Source organism: Copadichromis virginalis, linkage group LG8 (genome assembly GCF_057382275.1).
Source record: "Copadichromis virginalis isolate Kocher_CV1m ecotype Utaka linkage group LG8, C_Virginalis_male_GT1.1, whole genome shotgun sequence".
NCBI classification, from domain to species: domain Eukaryota; kingdom Metazoa; phylum Chordata; class Actinopteri; order Cichliformes; family Cichlidae; genus Copadichromis; species Copadichromis virginalis.
In genome coordinates, this window is record NC_140625.1 from 18,624,759 (window position 1) to 18,640,868 (window position 16,110).

The window sequence follows — 16,110 nt, forward strand, 5'->3', positions numbered from 1 at the left end:
GCATAAATGTATGCCTGGAAACCTCAATGAAGTGAACCAGTGTTTTAAAGAAGAGAAGTTCAAAATTCCTCTTTAATGATGTGAAAGACTGATAAGCACGTCATTATTGGTGGTTCTACAACATATTAAATTATGGGATGTGCTTAGTTTTTCACACACTGCTTCAGCAATTTGGTTTAGTTTTTCTTATAGTAAATAAATAATGACACACTTTGATGTGTCATGTTTTATTATTCATCTGAGCTTATATTTAGCTCATTTTAAGACCTGATGTTAGGGTCTAGATTTTATGTTAAAACTTGATAGAGGGTGTATGTTCTTTGTACCATAAGTGTGTGAAAGGAAATAATTAAAAAGTATGAAAGGTTCACTTTAAAGTTGCTGTGGAAGTGTTTCTAGTTGGCCTATTAGTATGCATAAATCCACTTACAACAATGTTGCAGTGTTTTGTTTTGTTGTTTGGTGCATTATTAGGTTTTTCTTTTTTTTTTAAAAAAAAAGTTAATTTCAGTAGAAGAATTTGTCACAAACCTTTAAACTGTTCTCTTGATTTTTGCATCCAAAACTGTAACACTGGTTGAAGGTTAACCACAAATGTTTCAATTCATTCAAAAGCTGCATGGACCGGCTGGCAGTTAATCTGCCATTCAACAAAGTATCTTATGTAACATGTGGTCATTCCCTGCATTTCCCACACTTAAGTGAAACTGGCCTAGGAGAAGTTATTAAACCACCTACTCTGGTTTTATTTTGTTATTTTGAGCTCTTACTAACCTTTCATAATCATATCCCTGCAAGCTTTGCAAAAACATCACTTAATCTCAATTTTGGTAGCTAAAGCCACATTGTGCCTGCAGGATTGCTCTTTTTTTCTTTACTACATTCCTCCCTCTGTTGCAAAATTATTTGCTTCATGCAATTTTTTACAATTTTCAGTTTATAATCAAGCTAAAACTTAACTTGTTAACTTTTTAAACAGCTTCAGGTGAGTTTTTTTTCTTGCAACTGCTGGTGGGCTGATGTGATTTATGGTGCTCTATGCCTGCTACTTAATCTTTGAAGCAACTAATTAATGACATGCTACCGCTACCTCAAAAATAGTTTGACACAAATATGATAATGACTTTTTGTTTGTTTGTTTGGTTGGTTTTTGTAATGACCCCGATTCTTTGCCATTTTTGTCATTTGCTGTCACCTTCTCACTTCTGGATTTTAAAAGTCAACTCTCTTTCGCCCTGTTTTTCTCAGAGAGCTCTCACACTGTTCACTAACACACACCAGCAGTCAAGCTTTTCCATGTTCAGGTCTTGGACTCGTCTCTCCGTACTTCCTCTTCTGGCTCCAAGCTGTATCATTTTTCCGAAGCTGCATTTATCCTCTGGGGATGCTCACTTCCTCTGAGCAGCAATTTATAAATAGCATTTCAACTTTGTTCCCCGAAAATCTGTTTTCACTGTACAGGCAAAACATCATTTTATGCTGCTGCTGTTTGGTTTCACCTCATGATATCTATTTCAAAGGAGAAGCCCTTCTCCGCAGTATCACCCAAGGTTAGAGTTTTGTTTGATTTCCTCTAATCTAAGTCAGCTAAAATATTTAATTCCAGTGAAAAACTGTGCTGCAGCTCCGGAACAAATTCCCATAACAGGTTACAGTAACCAAATGGAGCCTTCGTAGCCACAACCTCTGTGTTTATTGTTCAAGAAAAGGCCTTTCTTCAGACTGTTTGTGTGGCAATGTTATGGCGATGTCCTCACCAGCTTGTAATTACTCCACCATGTTGAGAGTGACATGACTCCAGCTGTAGTCCTTTCCTCGCTGACTCTAGCATTGATGTATGTAAGAAGGTTTCATCATCTCCACTTTTTGCCTGAAGAGTTGAGTGCAAGTGAAGTCAAGTTCATCCTTTAGTTCCTTAGTCTGGTTATGATCAGCTCCTCTAACCATGCAAAAGAAACAGAAAATGGATCACTTTTAGAGTCAAATGCAAAGTTTTTGTGAATACATGATTGTTATGAACAGGTGGATTAAGTTCAGGAGTTGCCTTGTATATTAAAAAGCAATGTAAAACTTCCGCTACAGACGTGACACAGTGCTGTATCTGTGCAGGCAAGGAGTACTCTGACTAATGCCTGATGAATGCTTGCCACGGTAAGAGTGGGTGTGAATAGTGGCCCTATCTATGTGCACAATGGACTACTTGTTTGGGTGAAGTTTCCCTTTTATCCTGGACTTCTTTTTGACAAGCACGATGGAAGTTTGTTTTGCACCAAGGTGGAATCAGATTTTCCCATCAGCTGTCTCAAGGGAAAGCAAAATATGCATTCTTTCCGTGTTATCGTTTGCAGTTAAGTCACACTGTGAATATATTCAACCAAATCAAAAAAAATCAACTTTGGGAATTCAAAGCAAGCGTTAAACAGTAAAAAAGACAAAAATACCTGTGCATAAGCTCATATTTTCTTGGCATTTGTGTTTGTTGTTTTGTAAGGTTTGCTTAAATTCAATAAAGGTGTTTGTGGTAGCTAACCACAGAGCAAAAACATCTATGCAAAAGTGCACTGCTGTCAGCAGTTAATCACCTTCTGCTGTCTCTGTTTACAGGTGCTGATGAGGAGTATATCTACATGAACAAAGTCGTTCCGGGAAAAGAAAAAAATGGTAAAGGTGTGAGTTTTAAATGTTGCTCTTTGAACTTTGAAAATGACTTAGTGGTTTTTGTATGTATATGTAAGTATAGCTTCAGAAATTGTATAATAAGAAATGCAAATGTAAATGTTTGATGGCAGATTGAATGAAAACGTGTAAACTGTTAAGCGCACCGAAGCACCGGTTTGTTCCACATTCCAGCTTGTACATTGAAACTCAATTGTTGAGGTGTACATTTTCTCTTTGTGCATAAATAAATCATCAACACTCGCCTAAAATATATTAAAGCAGATATTCAATCCCATTTTGCCTTGGCCGCATCTGTCCAAAATTGCTTATATCACTGTTCAGACTGATCTGCGTATTAGCACCATCATTTTTTAATGACTTCATAGTCTTACCAGGCTGTTTGGCTTACTTTACCATATTGTATTACAAAATTCTGTACACAGTGAACCAGGAAAGTGAAAGAATAATATAACAGTAATATGAGTTAATAGATAAATAAATTTTGGTTGATAAAAACTGTTATGTCCACTCAAATATCTTATGTACAATGTAAATCTCTTGTGCTCTCGATTTCTGGTTTGTTCAATTAAGCACTGTGCAAACTGGATTATGGAACAAACTGATCCTTCACTGCACTGAACTGTAATCCACAATGCAAAAATTTTACGTCAATAAGGCATCGTCAGCTGTCAAAAAACAACTGCATACATTTGGATTAGCACAAGAAAACACCCACAAATTACTAATTTTACAACTTCACACATACACAGACTCTTTGTGCTGAATTGTCTCGTATACGCCTAAAAAATACAGGCTTCAAACAATAATATTTAAAGATGTTATTCTGTTGAAAATTAGGGCTAATAAACGAAAGGCTTAACACGGAATTACTGACATAGTTTTATAACAATGTTTGAGTCAAGCTCAACTAATTAAGACAAATGTCACATACAAAACTGAAATCTTTCATAAAAGTTTGTGCTCAATAATCCCAATAATTATTAGCCACTGCTGACTTTTCCAGCAGGTTCTTTTTTAAAAAAAAATTACTATACTAACAGGTGTAAAAATCTATTTGACATAAAGCTCAATACTTTGAAAAAAGAATGAATATCAATTCTCAAAATTGGTGGCATCTGTTTCAGTTAATCTTATTCTTTGTTTTCCGACCACATACCTACCAAACTCACCCACCATTCATTGGCATTGCATCAGCAGTACACGGTGTTGCATGCCAGTAAAAACCAAAGAACTGCTGACTAAGATGGTAAACTAGGTCGATTTTTTGCATGCGAACAAATTTAGATCAAGGCAAAGTTTGCAACCTCACAGAGTTGAATGTCACATTTTCACATTTCCTTGTCATTCTTTAGGTTTCATCCATCTATTCTTGGATTATTCCATCCATCTATCCATTCTCTTCCGCTTATTTTTTATCAGGATAAACGACAGAACAGGTCGCCAATCTAAACATAAAAGGTTTCTGGCAAAAGCTCGTCATGTCTGTATTATATATCGTTAGTGTAGCTAATATTCATATTGCTTACAAATTACCTACTGTACTTACATAATCCTGTTATGATGACTTCATTTCAGAGTAAATTTTTCTGAATATGAAACAAAGAAAGCACCTTTTTTTTCCTTCTTTTTAAAAAAAGGGCTTTTAGTGTAATTTTGCGTTTATCCATGAAGGTCAGATGGCGCATAGTTGTTACACTATTTCCATCTCATGCTCAGTTTACTTTCAACTGAACAGACATGATAAGCCGCTGCAAGCTGTGGCCCCTTCAGCTCCTCAGCACTCGCCCACCATTTCCTGTCTGTTTCTTCGCAGAGCCTCAACATCTGAGACTGACCTGTTTTGTTTGGACAGTGATAAAGAATGTGGTTTGAATGAGCACTAGAGTTAACACATATTTTCAGCAGCGATGCTTACAAAGCCACACGCTGTCTACCACAGAAACTCATGTGAGGGGGGGATGAAATACACTCGGAGTGAACTTTGTTTGTTAAAATAGGATGAGCTACATTATTTATTTATTTACCTTTTCTTTTACTGTAAAGCATTGCTCATAAAACGACAGGCAGCCTGGTTCAATTATCTTACGTGTACGTGATAGTACACGTGCAGCCTGTGGTAATGCAGTGCTTTTGCTGCAGTTCATATCAGCGTGTTTCTATTCTTGTAATGATACAAAAAGGTATAGAGCAAAGGTACAGACAGGGACTTTTTATAACACATATATGAACTCTAGTTGGCTTAAGGATGTTCTCTGAAGGTCCCATTTGAGACCAAAAAAATATAAGACACTGAAGAAGATCTTAAAGAGAAAATTGCTGTGCCATTTTGTCACGCTCATTAGGCCTCATATTAATATTAAATATTGTAGCGGGTCAGGGCTGTTCGGGGTTCTGTTTGTACAGTTATGTTTGTTTATGTTGCCATAGTGACTAAAGACTAAACGATACCTCCGTCTCCTCCTTGTCTGAGCTCGCCACATTGGTGTCAGAAGTGGGATAGCTCACCCTCGCCGTAATGGAGAGAGACATTCAGAGGCTGGAGCAAGCTGTCGAGGAGAACATTCCCCGCTTGGGAAACCGGCGATTGAAGAGAGAGGATGTGAGCGGCCATGTAAGTCCCCGGACGGGTCCGGATGGCGCGAGCGCACCGCGGCGGCGGCCCGTCGCGACAGATGCTAGGGCAATGCTTCATGGGCTACCTCTGTCGACCCACACGCCGAGCCCCCAGCCGCGAGCAGTTATGCCTACCACGCCAGTTAAGGTACCGAAATACAACGGGCTAACCCCGCTAGAGCCCTACCTCTCACAAGTGCGGCTGGCCGCCAGACATAGTGGCTGGAGCGAAGAGGAGACTGCTACACACCTAGCACTAGCATTAGAGGGAGATGCACTGCAGATACTCCTTGACCTAGCCCCGGCAGAGCAGCATGAGCTCCAGGCCCTCACTACGGCACTCGAGAGGCGATTTAGGCACCGGCACTCCACTGATCAGAGAAGAGAGCAGCTAACCAACTGGAGCCGTCGACCGGAGGAGAGCCTGGGCACCTTTGCAGCAGACGTGTTGCTGTATGCTCGTCGTGGCTACCCGGAGTTTCCAGCAGCAGCCCGTGAGGAGATTAGCCTGCATGCTTTTCTGCAAGGACTTTTCCCCGAGCGACTACGCCAACACGTCCGCCTGGCCATGCCTCAGACCCTCCGTGAGGCGCTCCTTGAGGCTGAAAGGGCGGAGCCGGTGCTCACCTCACGACCTAACCAGCAGGTGCCCCCCCCCAAACTACCCCCAAATCAGAGCCACAGACTGCGACGGGGAGGGGGAGGTCGCCGAGATGTCCCAGCTGCAACCCTCGGTGCCCCGGAGGCGTCCTCGTTGACTGACCGACCGCTGCTACCGGTACGATGAGCCTGGCCACGTGGCGCATGACTGCCCAGCACCATCCCCGAAGACCAGAACTACGCAGCCTCAGGGAAACAAGGAGGGAGCGGTGTAGTGAGGGGACCACCGCTCCAGCTTCCTGCCCCCCTCCAAGGACGATGCACAGTGGTGGGCCGAGTTGGGCACCTCAAGGGACTCTACCTGAGCTGCTGTGTTGAGGACCAGCCATGCCAGGCCCTGGTGGACAAAGGGTCTACCATTTCCCTGATACGACCTGGCGTGCTCCCTGGAACATCCGGGCCACTGGTGAAGGGTTGGTTGCCCACAGACACCCAGCTGATGACAGTGACGGGGGAGAAAACTGTTATGCGGGGGAATAAACCGTTGCGGATCCGAGTGAAGGATCTAGAGCTGGTGCACGACTTCTGGCTCGCCGACATTCAAGACCAGTGCATCATTGGCCTGGATCTGCTGAGCCGCTGGGGGGCCTGCGTCGACACCGTGAAGCTGGCTATCACTCTTGGCGCAGAGACTTTTGCTCTCCAGCGCGGCCAAAAGCAGGGAACGGGGACCAGATGAGACAGGCGTCGGGCAGCTGCCGCTCAGCAGATTTTGGATGCCGGTGGCTCCGGGTCATCTCCACTCGCCTCAGCCTCAGCCTCAGCCTCTCAGCCTGACAAACCTCCTTCGACCGAGACCATTGAGGCTGTTGATGACCTTTGGCAGCGCAGTAGCGTAGGCCTCCTGAGGTGCCTCCTGGACGAGAACGTGGACATCTTTGCCACCAGTGACAAAGACTGTAGGCAGACGAGTCTGGTCCAGCACACCATCGACACCGGCTCTGCTCAGCCCATCCGTCTGCGCCCACACCGGCTGCCCCTCTCAAAACGGCAGGTAGAGAAAGAGAAGATCCGTGAGATGGCTGCGGCTGGGGTGATCGAGCCGTCCAATAGCCCATGGGCGGCACCTGTGGTCCTGGTGGGGAAGAAGGATGGCAGCCCGAGGTTCTGCGTGGACTTTCGCCGTCTCAATGCAGTCACCAAGAAGGACTCGTACCCGCTGCCGCGGATCGACGAGGCCCTAGATTACGTTGCCGGCTCCAGTTGGTTCAGCTCCCTCGACCTACGCAACGGTTACTAGCAGGTGGAGCTAGCCCCTGACGCAAGGCCTAAGACATTCACCATTGGACAGGGGCTGTGGCAGTTCAGGGTCATGCCATTTGGGCTCTGCAATGCGCCAGCGACGTTTGAGAGGCTGATGGAGAGGGTGCTCGTGGATATCCCTCGTAGCGGATGTGTTGTGTACCTGGATGACCTGTTTGTGCACGGTGGCGACTTCGACAATGCACTGTCTCACGTGAGCGAGGTCCTGAGTGCCATCCGATGAGCTGGGCTGCGGCTCAACCCCGCAAAATGCCGGCTGTTGGCGAGAGAGACCACGTTCTTGGGCCATGTGATCAGCGCTCGAGGTGTCGCCATTGACCCCACAAAAGTGGCTGCGGTCCGGGACTGGCCGACTCCCTCGAACGTCCAAGAACTGCGGAGTTTCCTGGGCCTAGCCTCCTACTACCGTCGGTTCATCAAAGGGTTCGCGACAATGGCCAGCCCCCTCCACCACCTGACTGACAAGGGACAGCTGTTTGGCTGGGGGGATACCTGTGCTGCGGCTTTTGCACAGCTGAAGGAGGCCCTCACCAGAGCCCCAGTCCTGGCCTACCCCAACGCCCGGCAACCTTTCATTGTGGACACTGATGCTAGCAATGTAGGGGTCGGGGCGGTCCTTTCCCAGCAGGACGAGGCTGGAGAACGGGTGGTGACGTACTTCAGTTGTGCCTTGGGGCGAGCCGAGAGGAACTACTGCGTGACCCGGCGGGAGCTGCTGGCCGTAGTGCTAGTGGTGCGGCACTTCCAGCCATATCTGCACGGCTGCCGGTTCCTCCTGCGCACTGACCATGCATCTCTGACTTGGCTCCTGAACTTCAAACACCCAGAAGGGCAGGTGGCCCGCTGGCTGGAGGTCCTTCAGGGCTATGACTTCGAGATCCAGCATCAGCCAGGTCGACAGCATGGCAACGCTGATGCCCTCTCCAGACGGCCCTGCGTAGCCGTCGAGTGCCGCTACTGCCTGCGACAGGAGGAGCGGACCCAGGAGGTGCTGGGGGTGGCTACTGCTCAGGCCACGGCTGGAGGAGGGGGGTGGCTCCCATTGACAACGCAGCAGCTGAAGCGGGAGCAGGAGGCTGACGCGACGTTGGTTCAGGTGGGAGCCTGGCTGGAGGCGGCGCAACGCCCCGCCTGGACGGGGGTGTCGGGACAGGAGCCCGAGGTGAAGGCCTACTACTCCCAGCACAACAATCTGGAGACCCACGACGGCCTCCTGTACCGGAGATGGCGGGCCCCCGGTCAGGGCAGAGATCTCCTGCAGCTGTTGGTGCCTCGGTCGCTGCGGTCGCAGGTGCTTGAGCTGGTCCACGGCTCGGTGGGGGCAGGACACTATGGGAACGCCAAAACTCTCCGCCGCCTCAGGGGACGGTTCTACTGGCCTGGCTGTCGACGGGATGTGGAACTTCATGTGCACTGCTGTGACACCTGCACGGCACAAAAGGGCCCAACTCAACGCTCCACTGCCCCCTTCAGCAGTACTTGGTGGGGGCCCCAATGGAAAGAGTGGGAGTGGACGTCCTAGGGCCTTTCCCCGTCACAGAGTCAGGGAACCGGTATGTGTTGGTGGCTATGGACTATTTCACGAAGTGGCCAGAGGCCTACGCGGTGCCGGACCAGAGCGCAACGACGACGGCCGAGAAGCTGGTGGAGGAGATGTTCACCCGATTTGGGGTCCCGGCTGAGCTCCACAGTGACCAGGGGCGTAACTTCGAATTGAAGGTCTTCGGGGAGATCTGCTGGCGACTGGGGGTGGAGAAGACGAGAACCACACCGCTCCACCTACAAAGCGATGGCTTGGTTGAGCGCTTCAACCGCACGCTGGCCACCCAGCTCGCCATTCTCACCAGCCGCCACCAGCGGGATTGGGACCGACATCTGCCCCTGGTCCTTTGGTCGTATCGGACTGCGGTGCAGGAGTCCAGCCAGTGCACACCTGCCGCTCTGATGTTTGGACGGGAGCTCTGGACGCCTGTGGATCTGGTGTTCGGGTCCCCCCCCCCGAGCCAGAGATTGATGGTGGGCCAGAGATGGACTACTACTGGAGGCTGAGGGAGCGGCTGCAGGTGGTTCATGACTACACCCGCCAGGCCCAGGCCAGCGCCGAAGTACGACAGAAAAGAGCCTACGACACCAAGTGCCGAGGGGGGGTTTTCATGCCTGGCGACAAGGTTTGGGTGTACTGCCCAGTTCGCAAGAGAGGAGTGTCCCCCAAACTCTGCAGTCACTGGCAAGGGCCGGCGGAGGTCGTGGAGCGGCTAACAGACGTGGTGTACCGTATCCGCATGCCGGGGCCGGGGCGCATGGTGGTGTTGCACCGGGACAGGCTCTCACCGTACCGACCGCTCGCTCCGGCAGACGCCGGGGCAGGGGATGATGGTGGCACCCCATGTTCTGACCCGAGTGACTTTTCCCCCGCCGGTCGTGACCGGCCAGTGCGCCAAAAGAAGGCACCTGGACATTTGCAGGACTTCGTGTGGGGTAATGGGGTCGTCGGGGACGACTGACCCCTTAGGTGGGGGCTATGTAGCGGGTCAGGGCTGTTCGGGGTTCTGTTTGTACAGTTATGTTTGTTTATGTTGCCATAGTGACGGGTGACGCCCTCTCGCTGCGACGGTGTGTCCTTCTGTCAGAGGGCGCTGTGGGTGTTGCTGTTGTTGTTGCCGCGCTGAGCAGTTAGCTAGCGGCAGTGTTCTTCTGCAAATGTTAATAAACGGCTGTGCTCCCTGGCTAGCTCACGGGAAGCAAGACCAAACGATACCTACGTCTCCTCCTTGTCTGAGCTCGCCACAATATACACCCCCAATTCACAAAAACAGTTGCCTTAAGATGGTTTATATGGTAAGGTAAAGATCTTACAATATTAGAAGAAAGATAAATGCATGAATCAAAATGACCTACTGATATTATCCTAAATGGTTTAGGTTAGCATGATAAAACAAAGAAAAAAAAAGACAAAATTATGACTTAATGCTTGACACCACAAGTGGCCATACCATTGTTAGTATTTTAACATTTGGGGGAGTTTGGTTTAAGACAGTGTAGAGGTTTGTTATCATACTGTATATGATGTTATCACTCCGTATCTGCATGCTAAATGCTAGCATAGCTAACATAGCCAACACTCTTTCTAGCATGCCCGTTCAGAGGCAAAATATTAACTCATGCCCTACATCATACCATTTTTATCAATAATTAACTTTGTTAAAGGAAATATTTTGAATCTTACACAAATGATGTGAACACGATAGCATCAGCAAACTCTTGCATGTTTATTTTTCACTTGCCTCAGCTCACAGTTTTGGAACCCATGGATTAGTTTAACAGAACATGGCTTTCAGCAGGAACAAACAAGTAAATTTGCACTTTCAAAGCCCAGTTATGAACAGGTTGACTGCAAGGTTTGAAAAGCTATATATATATCTATATATATATAGATATAGATATGAAGATTATATCATTGTGTTAGTTGGGGATACCACTGCATTAATATTTAACCGAGATAGCTGGATATGTGGAATTTATACTTGCAAGATGACAGCTATTCATTTATCCTGAAATGTTCTGGTATGCTATGGAAATTAATTTAAATGCAAAATGCCTGGTATATACTGACCTTCCACTCTCTGCTTGTGTTACCAAGATGACAGATTAGATGCCCTGCTCAATGGAAAAGCAGCAAAACGTGTCCCCGTCCCACAAAAGAACCTTCCCGACCTGCCACCCCCCAGAACAGTAAGTGTTGACCAGTTCTTTCCATAATTGGAGTAACAGAAGAATGATGCAGAATGATTTGGCTTAAACAGCACAAATATTTGGGTCTCTGCCACTGTGGTTGTGGGAATGTTAATAGCACTGACCCAAGTCAGTGGCTGAAGTAATATAGTAGATGGAACAAATCAGTGGTGATCAAGATATCCTACTGTATACCAAAGAAGCCAGAAGACAAATTCCAAATTGATATGTAACCGACAGCATTTTGGTCTTGTGTTACAGTATGTGCACAGCTATCACTAAGAAGCGTAGTGCTAAAAACAGTACTGTAACTTACAGTAAAAAGTACTGTAAGTTAATGGGTTGTTGTCAGATATTGAAACCCAGCTGCAGCAGTTTTAATATAATGACACAAATAACGTCTGTGGTCATGCAAGCCAAAATCATTCCCCTCAACCATCAGAGTTGCAAGCCGAGGCTTCGTGAAATGTGTTCTCCCTCAGAAGCAGGTATTTAACAACCCATGGGGCTACAAGACTGGAGAGGTGATTGTTCAGGAGTGTGTGAGAGGGAACTACACTGTGTTTCATGTTGACTAGGAGACCAGTGGCTTCTGAATTGGCCCAGTGTGACTTCAGGAAAAAGGTTTAAAACATCCCGTCAGTGCCTTTGAACTTCACACACATGCACAGTGGCCTCCCTACTATAAACTGCAGTAGCAGCTGTTGTTAATCAGTGCAAGTGCTTGTCAGCATGTGTGTGAGAGTGCATGTGAATTGGATGCATTGAAATAAAGTCAATTTTTGTCCATTTGGAGCCTTCAGAATTATTTAGCAGCAGTATTTTCGAGGATTTATTTTATTATTTAAAAACTCAAAAAACGTTTTACTTTTCAGTTGTACAATAATTTCACAAGTGCTGTATAGCTTCCAGATATGCCTCAGACAGGTCTGACAGAGGCATTTCTCCTTCCTTGCCTTCTGCATCCAGCTGTGGTATAACTGGCCCCGTCTTGGGAAGCCTGAGTAAACATGTCCACAGTGAACCACTCTTTGGAAATCCGTTCATCTGCTTACGGGGCTTCCATCCATTTTCAGTGATGGTATACACAAGAGTTAACATGTGTTTCACTGTGAACGCAGAATCCCCCCTGATCATTGCGGTGAACAGAGCTCCCTTGCTGTTGATGTAATGCCCATGCATAGCTGTCCACTGGCCTGTTGTGATATTATAACAATCCATTAGACAGCGAAGAAAGTCGTCACAAGGCCCGTTGCGCATCACATACAAATTGTCCTTGTGAGCTACCATACAGTGGCCATAGCTCTGAGGTCTGATCAGTGTGGTAGCAAGCTTCCACTCATCATTCACAGGTACGTATTCATAGATGTCTGTGGTGTCTGGTGGCTTCCAGAAGCAAATAAATATCCGTCGTCTAGCGACAGCACAAGCTGCAGATGCTACGGGTCGTGGCGCATGCTGTATAAATGTCCACTCTCCTTTTACAACATCATACCTCTCTGCTGTGGAAATTATATTCTTTTGGGACTCTCCACCAATGGCGTAGAGCTGACCCCCGTGCCCAAGAAGGGTAAAATTATATCTGGGTTGCTGGGGACCTGGGAGAGTAGTCCAAAGTCCTGAATCGGGGTTGTAGCAGAAGCTACTGTCCACTGTGTCCTTACTGTAACCAAAAACCCCACCAACGATATATAAGCGATTGTCAACCACTGCTACTCCAGCCATGGAGGTGCTGCAAGCAGTTGGTAGGTCTGTCAGATGTTTCCACTGCCCCTCTTTTTCGTCGAGGTAGCAAACGACCCTGAAGGAGTCTTGCAGCAGCTCCAGTGAAGGAGAATGGGTCCCTATAGCAATAAAAGAAGAAGGGGACAAAGTTTGAGAGTATTGCAGCAGCTCCTCGGGGATTGAACTTTCTGCTTCATCCTTGAGATCATCAAAGGTGTCACAAAGAAAGAGTGCAGCATTGTGAAACAGTGCGTGCACCCCAAATATGGAGGCTGTATGGTAAAGCAGAAGGCAGTTGTCCGAGTCTATAATGTCGCAAAGATGCAGGACCAAATGTTCAACCTGTAGAAAAGCAGCACACTCGACCGCTTCGACAAGCTCATCTGGTTCACTGATGGTGGGAATCTCTCCCCTGCAGACTGCAAGGGCAATGAGGAAACCTCTTGCGTGCACTCCTCCTTTCAGGTAGAGCTCATCTTGCTGACTTTCTTTCATCCCAGAGTGAAAAAGAGCACAGAAATAGTCGCTGTACTTAAGGAGAAAAGCCCGCTCCACAGTGAACCAACTGTCCTCCACCCTCACTCTCAGCCAGCCTGCCTGGCACTCTCTGTTCTCCAGATCAAGGGTCGCATTCTCGGCATGAATATCCCGGTTGATTCCCAGGCCTTCGGGCATTTCCATGGTCTCTTAAACCAGGATCTCTGTTCTTCCTAAAACGGCCTCTCAAGTAATTATTTTGTGTGTGACTCGAGTGTGGAATAGCCATTTTTTCCCTCGAGCTGCATGGTAAATAAAGATTTGTGTGAGCTCCATTGCGTCCTGTCTGCATGGTCTTAAAATAGAGATGGACTATAGATAGCAGCTGTGCCACTTGCAAGCGTCAGGCAGGGAAAGGAAAACTGTTGACATGCACTGTAGCGGTAATGTGGCTGCCGGCAACTGGTCATTATCATAACCGCAATAAGACTGGCTAGCATAAAGTAAGTATTTACTGAATTATTCATGATTACGTTATCCCTTTAAATCCAGCTTGGTTTAAAATGGCTATTTAAATGTTACACATGAAGACCCATTTGCAGCCATACATTTTAAGTAGGTAACTTGAAAAGGATTAAGCTGGCAAAAAAGGGACTGGTACCAAAAATATCAAGGTTTTAGAAAAGGTCAAAGTTTTCCCAAGAAGGCAAAATAACAGGAAAACAAATAGTTTGTGTCATGTGAAATCTTTGCATTCTGCCTCCTGCCATGTAGATAACGTATAGTCTCTTTTCTTTTTTATTTTCACTCATTAAATTTTTAATTTCATAATTTCTAAATCAAAAAAGTTACTAAGTAACAAGTAACAGAGGCAAAGGATCAGGGATTTTTCCTGAACTCTGTTCTCTAGAAACCAAACTGATAATTTTTATCACCACCTTTTACATTGAGCTCCCAGCAGGCTTTCAGATACACTGTGTGTGTGTGTGTGTGTGTGTGTGTGTGTGTGTGTGTGTGTGTGTGTGTGTGTGTGTGTGTGTGTGTGTGTGTGTGTGTGTGTGTGTGCTTTCACTGCACCGAATTCTTGGCATGGGAACCAGGGATTTTCCATGTTCCTCTGACTGTTCGTTTTTTGGGCTCTCTTTTCCCACTCTTTACTCAAAGCCCCTCCACCACACCCCGCCACCCTCTCTCCTTGCTTTGTTATTTATCCTCCGACTCCTCATTTCTTCCCTTCTAGTCGATGTTTCTGTGGTGAAGAAGTGTGTTTGTGCGTGAGAGAAGTGAAAGGAAGGGGCTAAAGTGACTATTAGAGACAGAAGAATAGCAAAGTCTTCTGGGAGAATGGATACACACACCTGGCATGTCCCTGATGCTTTTTCACCAGTGCAACACCTCCCTGGAATGGCTTACTATGCTTCTCTTCAGGCTTGGCTCAGACAACAAGCCAATTTAATATATTTGGAGTTGAGGAAATGTAAAAAGAAAAAGAAAAAAGATAGAGATAAGAGTGGGTGGGCAGTCTGGGGTGGCTTACTGCGGTTCCTCTGGAATGCCTGACTTTTTGTTTTAATTAATAGCAGATGCTTAACTCTTGACTACTTTTTTTAAACTCTGGAGAAGTTTACACTCTTGCAGTGAGAGAGTGAGAGAGAAGTGAGAAACAGAATAATAACTTTCTCAGGAAATTCCTGTTAACTGCTTTTGTATATAACTATTATTAAGGCTTAGACCAGGCTTGTCTCTAACTCTCTTGACTTGTTATTTGCAGTATATATGGGTTATGAAACCATGAGCTCTATGTAAAAACGGACATAGCCACAATGTTGTCACCTGTTGGATTGAGTTTGGCATTTTGGCCATGGTCATCTTGAATACTTTAAATCAGGGCATCAACAGCGAGGGGTGGATCTAAGTGTTGAGGACACTGAGAGCACATTGTCATATGGCAGAAACTTGTCAATACCAAGATAGTCATACCCGTAATCGATTGTTGTTTGTTCACTCTAAACATAACATCCATCCACCATCAATTTTCTTATCTGGGCTCAAGTCTCAGGGCACACACTCTATGCCAAGACCTTCCACTCCCCACACCAGCCAAGAGATGTAATCTCTCGAGTGTATCGTGGATCTGCTACAGGGCCTCCTCCCAGCAGGACATGCTCAGACGACCTCACCTACAAGGTACCTAGGAGGCATCCTATTCATATGTCCAAGTCACTTCATTTGGTTCCTTTTGATGTGGAGTAGTGGCCAGGCTCTGAATCCCTCTCAATTTACAAATTTCCTCTAAGGAAGAATACAGCCACCCTTCGGAGGAAGCTCATATCTGACGCTAGTATCCATGATTCAGTTCTTTCAGGCACTACCCAGAGCTCACGGCCAAAGGTGAAGGTCGGAAGATCAGTGCTTCCCTTAGCACTCTCTTAATCACAAAAAAATGGTACAGCGCTCACATCGCTCCCAAAACCCACATCAATCCATCTTTCGATGTCCATCTCCACTCAGACCTAGAGAGTCTTAAAATCAGCTTGTGCACTATTCTTTTTTCTGATCATGGCCTCAGATTTGGAAGTGCTAATTCTCATTCCTATAGTTTGATACTCAGCAGCAAGTTTTTCTTGAGGTCACCGCTTGATCATCTGCAAAAGAAGAAGAGACATGATCCTGAGCCACTTGGGTAATTGGCTGGGGGTAAATGTAACATTAATATACAAAATAAACATAAATCTAACTTGGAAATAGCAATTGAGATGATAAGTTGACGAGGAGAGAATTTACCTAGATCATAAATCAGGAAAAATCTAAAATATTTTCACTGATTTCTTTACAGTTGAATTCAATTTTGAAGCCCCCTGTTGGCAATTAGGATAAATGGGGGTTTACATGACTTAATTTTAGTTTTGCCTCCATCATTTTCTACAACCTAAATTATAAAGTTATAATAATTTTACAGAA

At 46.1% G+C, this 16,110-nt stretch overlaps 2 protein-coding genes across 4 annotated transcripts in view; one reads left to right on the top strand and one right to left on the bottom strand.

The window, feature by feature from the left end:
- The window catches only part of afap1l2 (actin filament associated protein 1-like 2), a 48,680-nt gene that overhangs the window by 18,479 nt on the left and 14,091 nt on the right, over window positions 1-16,110 (top strand). For 2 of the 3 annotated variants that reach the window (XM_085466288.1, XM_085466291.1), the window contains exons 3-4: window positions 2,605-2,667; window positions 10,856-10,947. In XM_085466288.1, coding sequence (XP_085322414.1) covers window positions 2,605-2,667; window positions 10,856-10,947 — 155 coding nt within the window. The remainder of the gene's footprint in view (window positions 1-2,604; window positions 2,668-10,855; window positions 10,948-16,110) is intronic. The other variant, XM_085466289.1, reaches the window with a different exon arrangement.
- On the bottom strand, window positions 10,942-13,505 carry LOC146703163 (kelch repeat and BTB domain-containing protein 13). The gene has a single exon (XM_085466294.1). It carries the CDS (start codon window positions 13,351-13,353, stop codon window positions 11,836-11,838), a length of 1,518 nt encoding a protein of 505 aa, XP_085322420.1. The 5' UTR covers window positions 13,354-13,505; the 3' UTR covers window positions 10,942-11,835.